General features: G+C 45.9%; 1 protein-coding gene across 4 annotated transcripts in view; it reads right to left on the reverse strand.

Annotated features, from left to right (window-relative positions):
• Positions 1-16832, reverse strand: part of LOC149308393 (tight junction protein ZO-3-like) — a 48229-nt gene that overhangs the window by 26032 nt on the left and 5365 nt on the right. Inside the window, exons 1-4 of one of the 4 annotated variants that reach the window (XM_089535705.1) lie at positions 10827-11086; positions 2193-2249; positions 1873-1997; positions 976-1078 (exon numbers count right to left, since the gene is read on the reverse strand). In XM_089535705.1, coding sequence (XP_089391831.1) covers positions 976-1078; positions 1873-1997; positions 2193-2249; positions 10827-10844 — 303 coding nt within the window. In that variant the 5' untranslated portion in view covers positions 10845-11086. Of the gene's footprint in view, positions 1-975; positions 1079-1872; positions 1998-2192; positions 2250-8729; positions 8738-10130; positions 10186-10826; positions 11087-16832 lie in introns of those variants that run through there. The other 3 variants (XM_089535706.1, XM_089535708.1, XM_089535707.1) reach the window with 3 other exon arrangements.

Raw genomic sequence — 16832 nt, forward strand, 5'->3', positions numbered from 1 at the left:
ACAGCAACAGGAAGTGAAATGTCATACTTCTTGTCAGCTAAATGGTGGTGGCACAAAGAAGATGCAAATTAAATAGGGAAATGCATTCTTGCCATTTGTAAAATGCTGGAGGGTATCCAAACAGGATCTTGGCCCCTTGAATTAATCACAGTTTCCATTCATCCGAACTGGAATAATGGCCACCAGTTTGGAACAAGGCAGGATAGCCAGTCAATCAACTTGCAACCCTGGTTCCAAATGTCATGGCTTTCCCCAAATCCAGAGATTATCCTTTCCTGATTTGAATGAACTTGGAATTTATGATAATTAATTAGCATCTTCCTGTTTTAATGAAAGGGAAAGCTTTATTAAGTTTTCATAAGTTGAGATAGAATCACTCTCTCCAGAGCCTTGGAGTTATTTTCACAGATATACAGTCAGTCCTGTGGTCCCAAGCAATTTGAGTACAGTCGGACCTCCATATTCACGGGGATCCTTTCTGGACCCCTCTGCGGAAAATCTGCGCATGCTCAAGTCCCATTGAAAGTAATGGTGGCATGGCACGTGTGCGCTGCCATTAGCTAAAACGGGGGCTTGCTGTCCACGGATGGTTAAATCCGCGGATGGCAAATCCACCGATAAGGAGGGCGGACTGTGTGCCAAGTTATTCTGTGACATCAGAGAAAGTAATCTTTAAAAAAGGGAGAAATAGGGCACTGAAAGGAGAGGATGCTTCTTCCTCAGCCAGTGCTTGACACCTGCCACTTTGTATATACAGTGGGCCCTTGAGATTGGTTCTAGGACCCCTGTGGATACCAAAATCCATGGATGCTCAAATCCCATTATATGCAAAGGTATAGTAAAATGATGTCCTGTATATATAATGGCAAAATCAATGTGTTGCTTTTTGGAATTTATATATCTTAAAAATATTTTCAAGCTGTGGATTCTTGACTCCATGCATAGAAACAAAGGGCCAACTGAGCACACACTCACAATATTGGCGACCCGGCCACAGCTTTTCAGTGTCTGGATGGCGAAAGAGGAAGAAACGTTGTCCATGGAGAGGCCGTTGACCATGGCAATTTTGTCCCGGGTCCTGCCAAAGGAAAAAGCAGAAAGAGGAGTGAGAGCACGAAGTGGAGAATATGTGATGACAGAGCCAAGCTCACAGGGTTGAAGCATCCAGACTTTTTGATGGGCAACGGGCCATGATTCACCACATCCCCATAAAGCATCCGTCTCTTTATTTACATCCCACCTTTATCCCAAAATTAGGTCCAAGGCAGCTTTCCAAAAGACAGACAATACAATATAAACACAAATATAGTCAGCCCTCCATATTCACTGATTTTTTTTTATCCATGGATTCAAGCATCTACAGTCTGAAAAATCTTGTTAAAAATAGAAATCCCAAAAAGCAAACCTTGGTTTTGCCATTTTATATAACAGACCCCATTTTACTTTGTATTTACATTGTATTTAATGGGACAAGGATTTTGGGGTGTCCTGGAACCCAACCCAACCCTTGGCTCAGAGGATGGCAATGGCAAACCTTCTTTGAAGAAACTTGCCAAGAAAACCCCATGATAGGTTCACCATAAGTTAGAAACAACTTGAAGGCACACAACAAGAAGAGATGGTGTTGAGGAAAACTTCCCATGTCTTCTAGATTCGAAGGGGAGGTAGGGTTGTCACTGAGAATGAAGAACTCTCCCCCATCCTTTGAAAAAGATCTTGCCACAAAAATCTCATTATTAGAGTCACCATGAGTCCAAAATTACTTGAAAGCACACAACGAAAATATGTCTTTCTACTTCAATGTATGTGTTCCGATCTGAGAATTGTATGGTCTATTAATACAGATGATTGATTGACTCCAGAGCTACTCACTGCAGTCGGCCATCAGCTGGTCCTCCCGGGACAACGTCCGAAACGATAATAGAGACATCCCTGTCGATGCTGCTTGGACGATCTCGGCCCCCCGAGATGGCAATGCCAAAACCTTTTCGAGGATCCTGCGTGGAAGGCAAAAAGGTGAGTAGTCACTCTTTTTTTTCTTGTCATTCACACACACACACACACACACACACATTAAAATAGAATTATCCATTAAACTCCCCCCCCCCTTTCCAATTCCTCAAATGTCCTCCAATTCAATGAGAGAGGAAGGAAAGGACAGGAGGAAGATCCCACTAGGGCACATTACTCACTCGGTTTAGGGTTATTGTGTACTGCTCCCAGATCACCATTTCCTCCATTTCGGCAACCTAGAAGAAAAACCAAACAGGGTAACAATTATAGAACAATTTGGAAAATCTGATTATATACGATGCTTTCCCATCGGATTTGGTACAGAGATGTTTAAGACCCCCCCTCTCTCTAAGTATGATGGTATATGAATCGATGTTCGGAGGTTTTAAGGAACTAATAGGGATGTATAATTCAGTATTAGTATTTTATTGACTGTTCAATTGCATTGTATTATTTTAACGATGTAATCCTGCTTCGATCCTGGGAAGAGGCGGGACATATAATTATATTATTATATCATAGAATGAGCTACACAATCAGGCCAACAATGTCTAGTTGAACATGTTGTTCTTATGATTACAACTGTATCACAGAAGCATAGATCTGGAAGAGACCCCAAGGGCCATGGAGTCTAACCCTCTGTTATAAAGGAATACACAGCTAAACCACTCCTGAGAGTTGGCTACGCAAAATCTGTTTACAGACCTCCAAAGGAGGAAAGTCCATTGCCCTCCAAGGCAGTCCATTCCACTATTGAACTGCGCTTACAGTCAAGACGTTCTTTCTAATGTTTTGGTGCAATTTCTTTTCTTGTCGTTCATATCCATTGGTTGGAGTCCTACTCTTTACAGAACCAGAAAACCAACTTGCTCCGTCTTCCGCATGAGATCCCTTCAGATATTTAAGGATGGCTTCCATGTCACCTCTCAGTCTTCTCTTCTCAAGCGACAACACAGCAAACTCCCCAAGATGTTCCTGATACACCGTGGTTTCTAAACCACTGACCACATCTCATGTTCCCATCTCTGATACGAGGGGTGGCACATAGCCATCCTAAACAGTAGCCACTGTTGGCGGGTTGGACTGGATGGCACTTGGGTCTCTTCCAACTTTATGATTCTATTAATTTATTTAACCCTCCTAACAGCTAGCCATTAACTTGGCAGCCACTGTCACACTTTGTGGCTTTAAATTCCACAGTTAAACTCTGCTCTATTTCCAGTTTTGATTAATACATTATCTTTGCGAATTTCTAGGCCCTCCAGCGCAACTCTGCCAGATGTTGACCATAGAGTTGTGCTGGAGAACCCAGAGGTTCCTAGAGATAACACTTCTCTGGACATTTGTAGGTCCTCCAGCATGATTTGATGATCACCTTCTGGCAGATGTTGACCATAGAATTCCAGTGCAGGACATGGAGATTTATAGGTTTTCTCTTAGATAGATTTTCTCCTACATAAAAAGGATAATGTTTTTATTATTTGCGCTTTTTCCACATTCGCAGGGGTCCTTCAACCCCTAACCGTAGCGAATGTGGAGGGAACACAGTATTCTCATATTTGTGCCTATACACCTGTCTCAAATTTAATATCTGGATCTCAGGTCTACCTTTGGGTAAGATTAAACATCTTCCAATCAGAGAGGTTTCGGAGGTCCCAATGCTTTATCACTGGGGTGGCCTTCACTATTCCCCAAGTCATTTAAGAGGGACTGTGGCTTTCCATGGACCCATCGTAGTGTAGTGGTTTGAGCATTGGACTATGACTCTGGAGACCAGGGTTCGAATCCATGCTCAGCCACGTAAACCTAGGTGAACTTGGGCAAGCCACACTTTCTCAGCGTCAGAAGATGGCAGTGACAAACCTCCGAAGCTTGCCAAGAAAACCCCATAAACTGGAAGCGACTTGAAGGCACACAACAATGACAATGATGGTTGTGCCTAAGCCACTAGTGGCAGTCTTCGGGTTCCATAACTGTAGGATGATGAATTTGTACTATGCTGAAGTCTGAACATTGAGACTTGTCAAGATGTTGAATCCTTTCCCCAAAATAGGTTCAGCACTCTGCACTGCTCCTTTAAAGTGGATTTCCTGCCCCATTAACATGGAACCCACCAGCCAACTTTCAACCCATTCTGGTATTTTGTTGCCACTCTAGGCTTATTACCCAAATGCATTTGCCTGTTTTGTTTTTCAAATTCTCAGCATTTTAGACAGAATGGTTTTCTTTTGGAGATTATCTTATCAGTAGAAGAGCAGTATAGAAATCTTTCCACTCAAATGCTGAAAAAGCTTAAAGCAAACTTTTTTGCATACAGATTCCTGCTGCAAAGAAACAAAGGAAGGCACTTGTGGATCCATCCAACCATCCATCTGGAAAAGGTAGGCTGCTTTGAGTGATGCATTCATGGAAATAATCCAAAGAGCATTTGAAAATTTAACAGTATAGTAGGCCCTTGGTATTTGCTAGGATTTGATTCCAGGACTCCCCATGTATATCCAAATCATGCTCAAGTCCCATTAAATGCAATGGCATAGTAAAATGATGTCCTCTACATACAATGGCAAAAAACAAGCTCTGCTTTTTGGAATTTATATATACAGATGTTTAAATATTTCCAAACCACGGAAGGGTGAACCTGTGGATACGAAATCCACGGATAATACGGAGGGCGGACTGTATTTGCTGCAAGCAACATCGCTGTCAGACAAGGATCCACACATTGCATGACTCTCTGCCACAGCCTTCCACTAAAAAGTGATGGATGAGCTGCGTCACTGTTGATCTCATTTAAAAGGAAAACCTTAAGAGAATTGGTGCTTCAACCTATCTGGGATGGGACTTGGAGACACTGTTTGACAGCAATGGAAGAACCATGGGCCTGATCTGGTCCTCCTGGTTGTCCCAGAAGGCCACATTCTTTCTCAATGGCCACATCCATCCAGACAACCCCAGATATAAAATAATAACAATAATAATAATTATTATTATTATTGGCAAACCATGAAGCCCACTGGTGACCTTGGACAAGTCATACTTTCTCAGCCTTCGACAGTGGAACAAACTCCCTCGGAGTGTAGTGGAGTCTCCCTCCTTGGAGGTCTTCAAACGGAGGCTGGATGGCCATCTGTCAGGGATGCTTTGATATGGATTTCCTGCATGGCAGAACGGGGTTGGACTGGATGGCCCTTGCGGTCTCTTCCAACTCTATGATTCTATGGCCTGTTACAGACAGCCAAAATAAAGCTGCTTCGAGTCACTTTGGAGGTATAGTATTTCAATGATGCATGAGTCTGGAAGCTTCACCAAAGCTGCACTCCAGTCTTTAGGACTGGAGTGTGGCTTTGGTGCGGCCTTTGGACTCTTAGGACGCATGTATCATTGAAATACCATACCTCCAAAGTAGGGTTGCCATAGTGCCGGACCTCGAAACCGGGAAAAATGTAGGACAAAATTTTCAAATGTAGGACACACAAAAAGTGTATCCTACATTTGAAAATTCTGTCCTACATTTTACCGCGATCGCAGCGGAGGCCAAGCAGCAAGGGAAAGCCTCCACTTAAGGAGGCTTTCCCTCCCCGCCTGGGCCCCGCCACGATCGGAGGCCAGGATCGGGGCCTCGCCTCGTTCCTGGGACCCTCAGGGACCATGAAGGAGGGGACGAGGCCGGCGGCGATCGCCGCGGCCTCTCCTCCTTCCTGGCCCCGGCTGGGACCATGAAGGAGGGGACGAGGCCGGCGGCGATCGCCGCGGCCTCTCCTCCTTCCTGGCCCCGGCTGGGACCATGAAGGAGGGGACGAGGCCGGCGGCGATCGCCGCGGCCTCTCCTCCTTCCTGGCCCCGGCTGGGACCATGAAGGAGGGGACGAGGCCTGCGGCGATCGCCGCGGCCTCTCCTCCTTCCTGGCCCCGGCTGGGACCATGAAGGAGGGGACGAGGCCGGCGGCGATCGCCCCGGCCTCGCCCCAGGCCTCAGAAAGGCCTTGGAGCCGCCGCGGCAGCGGAGGTAGCCGCGGTGGGCGGGGCCGTCCCGGTTTGGGCGCCAAACTGGACCGGGACCGGGATGGCACCGCCCAAACCGGGATTGTCCCGCCGGGGGGCGGGATATGGCAACCCTACTCCAAAGTGACTCGAAGCAGCTTTATTTTGGCTGTCTGTAACAGGCCTATGATTCTATGAAACCTCCTCCGAACAAATCTGGCCAAGAAAACCCCATGTTAGGGTAGCCTTAGGGATGCCATAAATTGGAAACAATTGAAAGCACACAACAACAAAACCCAGACAATTTCATCTTCTGAAATGAAGCCGGCTGTCTTTACCACCCAATAAAACGCACCCCGTTCCCAAATCATCTCTGAAACTGAATTCAGAACAGCATTCAGGCTGAAGGACATTCTTCAGCCCTAAAATTGCAAAAACTTGCACTTATCTGTGTGGCAAGACACGCAAACCCTGAGGGTGCCAGTGGAGCGATAAGAAAAGAAATACATGTTCTCAGTTAAGTATGCTGGAATTAAGCAAGGAGGGGGTAAAAACCCACTTCAGGTCACAATTGCTTCAGACCTTGGCTTTCTCCCCAGATTCCTGCAGAACAGTTTCAGAAAAAGCCATCTGCATACCGTAAAGGAAAATACTCCCGGAGCAATCCTTCAACTAAAACAAAGTTATCTTTGGTTCCAACCTTGCATACCGCTGCCCTCCTACACTATTGAATACTGTACTCTGTTTGTTGGGTGCCTCCAATTTGTTTCCGGCGACAGGACCTATCCTGGGGTTTTCTTGGCAAGATTTGTTCAGAGGGGGTTTGCCATTGCCATCCTTTGAGGGTGAGAGAGTGTGACGTGCTTTGGATTTCCACGGCCGAGCCAGGATTCGAACCCCGGTCTCCAGAGTCCTAGTCCAACGCGCAAACCACTACGCCAACCTGGCTTTCTTGTTTCCAACTTGTGGCAACCTTAAAATCATAGAGTTGGAAGAGACCCATCCAGTCCAATCCCTTGCCATGCAGGAACTCAAAATCAAAGCACCCTCAACAGATGGCAATCTTAAGGCAACCCTATCATGGGGTTTTCTTGGCAAGAACACACCTCAACCACCACAAAATTGGAAAGAATAGGAACAAAATCTGGGCCTTTCCCATCAGTCTCGATGCGTCCTGCAAATGCTTAATGGGTTTTTTGTCCTGGAAACAATTCTGGGGTAATTCGGAACTGGCAGCCCTATTTCGGAGTGCTGTTGTTGCCTGTTCTGGCATGAAAGGGGGTTGAGCTATATGGCCCTTACCTTTAGGATTCGGTGTTTTAAAAGCTCCTGTCTGTGTCCATGTGAAGATCTAGTTAATCTTGCTAAGGGGAATTTCCTAGCCTGGTTGTTGAGCTGATAATGATATGTCTGTGTCCTAATTCGCTCGTCTCGGTGGGGAATCGGAGCCGAAAAAGCCCTTAATCTGTGCTCCAAAGCAACCCCAGCCAAGGGAAATCTTTCGAAGTGGATCAGATCAGGGGGCTTTGAGACGAAAATCGCGTTCCTTTTTACAAAATAAAGGAAGAAATTAAAATTGGGCCAGTTTGGGGGAGCCGAGAAACCAACCCTTGTCCTGGCAGCAAGACAAGGCATTCCTGAAAAGAAAATCCTGCATTATAGAATTAGGTCAAAGGGTTTGGAAGGAACGCAGGGCAATGCAAAACGATAAGGGAACGCACAGGGAAAAGGGTAAAATTGGCACTTCCAAGGAGATTCTCGCTCTCATTCCTCTCTCAAGAGTTCATCTTGCCAATCTAGGAAAGAGAAGCAGCTGGACATGAAAAGCAGTGCCACCCTGAAAGCGGTCTCAATTCAATTGGAGATTGTGGCTGCATCCACACTGCAGAAATAATCCGGTTTGGCACCAGTTTAACTGCCATGGCTCCATGCTATGGAATTCTGGGTTGAACCTTCCTTGTTAACATGCATTTCATACACACCGGAGTAAGTTTGTTTGGGGGGGTTGCCCCAAAATATCTCTTAACACGGGATAATCGTTCTTGGGTTTCCCCTCTGAGTTTTCGTAAAAGATTTGCATTGTCGGCTATGCGACTAACCAACGTGAATAGACCCAGGATAAAACAAAACATGTTTTGAACGTGTTTCGAATCCATCGGCATCATCAAATCCATCTTTGTGAACTCGAAGGCTTCCAGAGTCGACATCCGTAGTTTTTGGTGGGTTTTTCGGGTTCTAGAAGAGTTTGTTCCTGATGTTTCTCTGAAGATTCGCTGAAGATGCCAGCCACCGATGCCGGCAAAACTCTTCTAGAACATGGCCACGTAACCCAAAAACCCCACCAAAAACCATGAATCCATCTTTATTCAACATGCTGAGTTGTGTGAGCAACAGAACATGCAGATATGCGGTTCCAATATGCACAGTGCCTTAACTAAAATAAAGTTATCTTAGGTCCCAGCCCAGTGCTGACAACCTTGCAGACCACTGCCCTCTTACACTATTGATAACTCTGTTTTTTGTGTGCCTTCAAGTTGTTTCCAACTCAAAAAACAACAACATCTGACCATACAATCTCTCATCAGAAAGCAAAGATTGTCCTTTCCAAACTGGGAGGGAAGGAGATGTGTTGCTGAAAACTCCAAGGGATTCGAACCTGGGACTTTCTGGAAGCTGTCTCTCTCAGCTTTGGCCCAAGCAAGGCCACGCAACCCAAAACAACCTGAAACAACTCACCCGGGAGGCTTTCCAGCTACCTGAACTAGGGCCCAGCCAGGTGGAAAGGTAAACAGCAACTCCCAGGAGGCACAATGGGAGCAGCTGACGTAGCCGAAGGAACAAGCCCACATTCCTGGGCGTCTTACAAACGACTGAAACTATGGCCGTCCGGAAATGCTCTCTTTGTTGTCTTCCCACGGTCCGGCGTGCGGCACACCTTGCCACCTTCTCCCCTGCCTGCAAAGGCCAGCATAACCAGGCGTCCTCTTTTTCCAGGACATGCCATACCTTTCAGTCCAGGAGGAATTCCAAAATGTTCTCCATTTTGAGCACCAATTTCTATTTATAGGAGTGTTTCTAGCTTTTGTTTTGGAATGTCGCACATTTTTCTTTAACATCCTCCCATATTTTGCAGTGCCTTCTCCTCCTTTATGGTTAGGACAACTGGTCACCCTGGGAAAGGCGTACCCTGTTTCCAATGAGTAGGACACCCAACCCCAAACCATAGAATTATAGAGTTGGAAGAGACACCAAGGGCCATGCAGTACAACCCCATTCTGCCACGCAGGAACTCACAATCAAAGCACCCCCAGCGTCCATTTAAAGACATCCAAAGATGGAGACTCCACCACACTCTGAGGTTGTGGTTTGGTTTTTGGCAGGGACTTTGGCTGCTTTTAAACTGTGGCACAACAGACACAAAGCTCTCTTGGTGCAGCTGCAACTCATGGTAGTCTTTCCACCCAAGGAAAGACTGCCAAAATAATCTGTCTGGAGACCACTTTAACTGCCATGGCTCAGTGCTATCGAATTTCGGGAACTATAGCCTGTTGTGGTACCACAGTTCTCCGGCAAAAGACAGCTAAATGTTTCACAAAACTTCAGTTCCCAGAATTCCCGTAGCATTGAGTCATGGCAGTCAAAGTGATGTCAGACTGAATTATTTCAGCAGTGTGGATGCAGCCCTGAACATGTTAGGATTCAGAGAGATAAGAATGGAAACAAAAAGTGAGAGGGTTTGAACCTAAGCGCACAGGTCAAGAAGTAAGAACCAGGGGTCGATGTGTGCTCTTCTCCCTGCCCACATCAGGAAGCACATGATTACCCCCATTGTGCTGACTGTGTCCTCTGCCCATGCTCAGATGGCAAACTCACTTCCTTGCTGTTTCAAAGCTACAATTCCATGCATTTGAAGGAGCGCTAACAAAACACACAACAACCTCTCTACCACCTTAGTTTAGAAGTTTTGCACCAAAGAAGAGGCAAGAGGGCAGCTAAACATGCCCAAATGCTTACCCATCTTCACTTGGGAGCAACCACAGTCTGTATGAATATAGTAGATATAAATACTGTATAGATGGTATACAGATAGATAGATAGATAGATAGATAGATAGATAGATAGATAGATAGATCAAACCTGGGTCATCATGACAGACCCCAACTGTATGCTTGTTGTGCTCCTTCAAGTCTTTTCTGGCTTATGGTGACCCTCTGAGTCTTCTTGGCAAGAATGGTTTGGACATTTGCCTTCCTCTGAGGCTGAGAGAGTGTGACTTGGCCAAGGTCACCTAATGGATTTCCGTAACTGAACAAGGATTCAACCCATGGTCTTCAGAGTTCTAATCCAAAGCTCAGACTAGTACACCACGTTGGCTCTCTAAACACTGTTTATTTCAATGAAATTCAATTTAAATTTAAATCCACGTCAATCATAGCTTGCTTTTCTTCCAGCACGAGACCCAAAGTGGCTCACACAGCAACGAGAAAAGCACCGCAGAGCTAAAACCCAGCGGTCAGACCATCCAAAGTTAAAAATGAAGTTGAACAACCTTTGCTATGCAAAGCAGCACTGTGCGAAGACAGTCCCGAAGCATTAAAACCATAACAAAAGCCAGCAAACACATCCACTCTTAAAAGATCCTTCTGGCAACAAACCTGTGGATCTCCACGGACATGTGGCTCTCCAAAAGCCTGTCTAAATAAAAAGATTGCTGGTTAAAGAAAGGAGGGCAAGGCAAAAATGGGATCCCTACATTTGTGCCACTCAGGAATGATTGTTTGCGTGCTGGTCTGGAGAAATGTGTGCACACGCAACACGGGCAATGCCACTTACCTGGAATCTCACAGCCATGTTTGTTCAAAGGCTTTTAAACCTGGGCACCATCTTCTGACCTTCTTTAGTTGACAGCCCACTAGTCGAGGGGGCAAAGTGGCCTAGAAAAGCCCCTCTAGTTCCAGATCCCTGAGGTGACCTGCTTCTTTCACCTGCTTCCTTGCCAAAGGGATTGGCCCTTGCCCAGCAGAGGCAGGCTGGCACCCAGCAGTGCCCTCCCTTCTCTGCCTCTCCACCACTCCTTCCTTTCTTTCCTTCCTTCTTTCTTTCTTTCCTTCCTTCCCCCTTTCTTGGCCCTCCCCTGGCCCTCTTAGCACCTGGGCCAGGTAAAACCGCCCACCTGACACACCTACACCAGGTGAGGCCAGAGGAGTCCAGTTCGGCAAACAACAGGGAAGGAGAAACACCAGAGCTCTCCCAGCCCCAAGCATGGCAAAAGACCCCTGTGTGGACAGCAGCAACTCCCAGAATCCCCCAACGCAGCCGACAGCTTGGACAAAAAGGCCTACGTTTTAACAAATTCTGCTCAGCAGTAGGAAGGGGCCAAAATTAAAATAGGTTAACGTCTTCGGGCCGCAGATAGGTTTTAATTAAATATTAATTAATTAATTAATTAATTAATTAATTAATTAATAATATTGGCCCCATACAGACAGGCCAAAATAAAGCTGCTTCAGGTCACTTTGGAGGTATGCTGTTTCAAGGATGCATGCGTCCTAAGAGGCCGGAAGCTGCGCCAAAGCCATGCTGCATTTCTAAGGACTGGAGTGTAGCTTTGGCACAGCTTCTGGACTCTTAGGACGCATGCATCATTTAAACAGTATATCTCCAAAGTGACCCAAAGCGGTCCTAAGGACTGGCGCATGGCTTTGGCGCAGCTTCCGGACTCTTAGGACGCATGAAGCATTGAAACAGCATACCTCCAAAGTGACACAAAGCAGCTATATTTTGGCCTGTCTGTATGTGCCCATTAATTCCCTCCTCCTCTTCTGCCTCGAGAAAGCCAAGCAGTGGAGGAGCATTGCAAATGTTCACCTATCCCCATCCTCCATCCAGCCCTCTCCTCAAGAGAAAGCCAAGCTGCAGAGGAGCCTTGGGGCAAGTATTTGCCCGTCCTCCTCTGCTGCCTGGCCTTTTCCCCAGGAGAAAGCTGAATGGTGGAGGAGCCTTGTTCAGCAAGCATTTGCCCATCCTCCTCCTCTACTACTCTACTACTCTTCAGAGGAACGCTGAGCAGTGGAGGAGCCTTTAAATCGCACCACATCCCGAGTCGTGGGCCACCAGAAATCCTTTGGTGGGCCGTATGCGCCCCATGCGCCCCCCAGGCCATATGTTGTGCAGGACTGAGCTAGCTGGTCACCCCTTTCTATTACTGTTCTTGCAGCACAACATCGTTTGCTTTGCTTTTAATTTTAGGAATTTGGACACAAACAGCCAACTGCATCCAGTGTTTTATGAATTTTCGCTGTATTTAGTTGTACAGTAGATCCTTACCTTACGCGGGGGATCCGTTCCGGACCCCCTGCGTAAGGCGAAAAACACATATGCTCAAGCCCTATTGAATATAATGGGGCTTGGGCACGCGTGCCATTCATTGTATTGCCACGCGGCTTCAGAATAAGGTGAAAGCCGTGTATAGTGCACCCATGCATGGAGCAGGCGCACTATATTTGTGTGTGTTTTTCTGTATCTTATGCACTTTATTTTATATATGGTTTATGACTATAAATAAATGATTGATTGATTGATTGAATGAACATATTTTGTTTTGAGATTTTCTTTCTAGGCTGGTCTGGCTTGCCTTTGGTTTGAGCATCGCAGGTTAAGGTTGCAAAGGAGGAAAGCACAGCATCTCTCTTTGAAGGGTTGCCATGTAATGCAGCCATTGTACAGATGGAGAATACTGAGGAAAAGCCTGAATAAAGCCAGTAAGCACAACAAGTTGTTTTAATGTTCAGCATAACATCATTTGTCGTTGTGTGCCTTCAAGTCTTTTATATGTGCACTTGCAAATTAAGGTTCTAGTCCTCAGGGTTCTGAATAAGGTGCTGGTTTAAAATGGACTACAGGAAGCAGCCTTATATCATGTCAGATGTTTGCTTACCTAGCCTTGGAGTTTATCACACAAAGGAGATCGGAGGTTTATCCTGTGAATATCCTGGAAAACATTGCGTAACTACGCGAAACTATTTTGCATGACGTCGCACAAAACCCGCCATTAAAGTGGTCACAAAGAAGCATTCATGCACATCTTTTTACTTTCGAGATTTCAGCGACAATGCATTTCTGTTATTACTTTCTTTGCGCAATTGCGTGTGATAATGATTTGTGCAATTACTCGCCATTTTCGCTTTATTTGCGGGATGCTTTAAATGAGCTTTAATCTCTCTTTAATGCTGAGATTAGCCCCAATGTGATAAACTCCATTTTGTCTACATGGGCAGCAACTCTCTGTGGTTTCAGAAAGAGGACACGGAATTGTAAAGTTGGAAGGGACCCGCAGAGCTCATCTAGTCTGATTGTGAGTTCCTGCATGGCAAGGGGTTGGACTGGATGACCCTTGTAGTCTCTTCCAACTCTATGATTCTAGCCCCCTGCCATTCAGAAATACACAACCAAAGGATTCCAAGAGGTTGCCCATCTAAACTTTGTGGAAAGACCTCCAAAGATGGAGAGTCCAAGATGTTATGAAGTTCCATCATATCCCCCATTCTGGGAAGAAACATTGCCACTCCCTATGGCAACATTAAAGGCTTGTCTGTTACTACTACTACACTTGTCCCTCCATATTCACTAGGGTTAGGGGCAGAAGGCCCCCGTGAATATGGAAAAGCTGCAAATAACAAAAACGCCATGTTTTTACTTGAGAGGACACCTCTCTAGGAATAATCTCTAGGTCCTCCAGTGCAACTCTGTGGTCAACGTCCGACAGACGCTGGCCTTAGAAATGCGCTGGAGGAGCTACAAAGGCCTAGTAGAGCATTCTCTCTAGGAACCTCTAGGTCTTCCAGTGCAACTCTGTGGTCAACGTCCGACAGACGCTGGCCTTAGAACTGCGCTGGAGGAGCTACAAAGGCCTAGTAGAGCATTCTCTTTAGGAACCTCTAGGTCTTCCAGTGCAACTCTGTGGTCAAGGTCTGACAGACACTGACCATAGAACTGCGCTGGAGGAGCTACAAAGACCTAGTAGAGTGTCCTCTCTAGGCATTTCTAGGTCCTCCAGTGTAACTCTGTGGTCAACGTTGGACAGACACTGACCACAGAATTGCGCCGGAGGAGCTACAAACACCTAGCAGAGTATTCTCTCTAGGAATCTCTAGGTCTTGCAGTGAGACATTTAGTTAAAGTTGACCATAGAGTTGCACTGGAGGACCTAGATCTTCCTAGAGAGAACATATTAATCAAATATGCGAATAATCAAATCCACAAATATCAAAGTCGCAAATATGGAGCGATGAGTGTACTACTATCATATTTATTTGTATTCCATTTTCCTCCCAAATTTGGTACACAAAGCAGCTTACAGTTTTTATCTACACAAGGGAACCCTTTCCCTACAAAAGACAAAAACAAATCAGGTGTGATAAGGCCACACAACGCACAACCCTATCCACACCAAACTCAGGGCATACCACCTTAATTCAGGTTTTAAAAACTCATTTTCTTGGGAGAAAAGCTCAGTTGCCATCGTTCTGCAGATCACTCCTCTTTCCGCCTGCATTCTGCAACTATAAAATGGGTGGATTCAATGAAGATGTATAACAGAAGAAGTTAATAACTATAATTTATCTATTTATGTTCAATGGTACTATTATTATTATTATTATTATTATTTATATAGCGCTGTAGATTTACACAGCACTGTGCATACAAACAATATATATGTAGGTGTTTTGTTTTTGTTTTAACAAGTGTTTGTAAAAGTCATGCATGCATGCATGCATGCATGTAATGTATGTAATAGTGTGTAATTTGTATTACAACAATAAAATTGTTACCAAAAATAGTAAAATAAAATGGGTAGATTAAATGGCAGCCCTTCAGCCGGGTATGCTCTGAGTTTTCATTTTAATAAGCAAACGCCGTATACTGTACTGTGTTATGCCCAAACTATAGACAAGCCGCACCTCAAAAGCAAAACACGTTGTGAAACAGCAACAACAACAGAAAGTAATAACTGGTTATCTTGTTTTGTCTGGCATCATGGCAGCCAATGTTTTTTTAAAACGCATCCATTCGGCTAAAAACCTGTTATATACCTTGGGCTTTCTTAACGCAACCAAGTGAATTTGCTCAACGTGGCTAATTCCCGATAATTTAAGATACAAATTTCTCCGCTTTAGGACTGTTATCGTTTTGGATTTGTTGTCGAGACCAGGGTTCAAGCCGCCTCTGAACAAATCTGGCCAAGAAAACCCCATGATAGGGTTGCCACAAGTCAGAAATGAAGTCAGTTATAAGTCAGTTATAAATTATTGGAAACATCATTTGGAAAAATGGGAAAATGCAAGATTAAAAACAAAGGTGTTTATCACACAGAGGTTTTTGCAGCTCAGACCCGGGGTGTCTCCTAGTTCAGCCATGCGAATTCACATTATAACGTGAATGTTTTATCACACCTGGTTGCCCTTCCGTTGCCCTTCCGTATCGAGGGAGAATCGAATCCAAGGCAAGTCACGTGACGCGGATTCAAGCAATGTGGAGTGAGTGCACATGCTATTACCACACTTGTGGGATTCAACGATTTGAATCGGCACCCTTGCGCATGCTCAGTGGGGGGCTGAACGCATTGTGACCTTGTATGTTTCTGGGGTGAAAAGGAGCGCAAGTTCTTGTTCCCTGTTTTGCGTAACTGCGTGAATATTTGCCTCGTGAATATTTCTGTGTCTTCTTCATCCCCCTTTTTTATTTTCCCTTCCATTTCAGCCATTTCAACACACACGAAGGCCCGTTACAAACGGGCCTAAAAGTGCGCGCTCTGCGCGTGCTAGGGTTAGAAAAGGGCGTCCTTTCTGGACGTCCCCAATCCTAGCAAACGCGGAGCGCACACAAAATGGTGGTGGCCGTTCCACACGGCCACCGCCATTACGACATCACGACCGCGCCACCTCTATATGGGGCGGTGCAGACGTGACGTCATCACGCTGCGCCAGGGCGCATAGTGCGCCCCTTCCCGAGCCGCAAAAGGAGCTCCGAAACGGAGCTCCTTTTGCCGTTTGCGTTGCTGGGTGCAGCCTTCAGACAGCTGCGCCCAGCGACGCAGAGGAGAAAGGGGCCAAGCGGCCCCTTTCTCCTCCTCCTCGCCGCCGTGGGGTGTCCTTGGGGCTTGAAGCCCCAAGGACACCCCTTTCCAAGCTGCGGGGAAGGGGCCTTTTGCCGCTTCCCCACAGCCTGGAAAGCGGCGGATTGGGGTCTCAGCGGCTGCCACTCTGGCTGCTGAAGCCCCGATCCGGCAGGGAAAGGGGCGGGTGCAGCCCGCCGCTTTTCGGCAGTCTGTAACCCGCCATAGATAGATAGACAGACACACAGACATATCTGTATATTCACATTCACACACATACACAAATATATATATTCCCAAAAAATGAGTTGCCCTGAAAGTTGCCCTGAAAGTGAAAGGACCACCGAAATGAAATGGGGGAAAATTGTGGTGCTGCATCATGGGGAATTTGCAACCGGGGGGTTTGCGGAGATGTACCAGAGCAGAAGCAAAGTTGCATTCCACACCAGACCAATCCAGAGTGAAATCGAAGTGAGCTTGGAAGCGATTTCTGTGAATTTGCTTGTTACCGATTTTACCAAAATGAGGGGTCACTTTGGATTCACTGCGGAAGCGCCACAGAAGGAGCCCCCATAGAAAGGAATCGCGTCTGATAACACATTCACGTTATGACGTGAATCCACATCGTTGGACCCGCAATCACGTCGGATCTGAGCTGCAAACAGCTCCGTGTGATAAACACCAAATAAATTTACTGTAGCACAATAATTAAAAGAAAACTATTT

The sequence above is a fragment of the Sceloporus occidentalis genome, unplaced genomic scaffold (assembly GCF_023333645.1).
Source record: "Sceloporus occidentalis isolate IW3139 unplaced genomic scaffold, rSceOcc1.0.p SCAF_8, whole genome shotgun sequence".
In the NCBI taxonomy this organism is placed as follows: domain Eukaryota; kingdom Metazoa; phylum Chordata; class Lepidosauria; order Squamata; family Phrynosomatidae; genus Sceloporus; species Sceloporus occidentalis.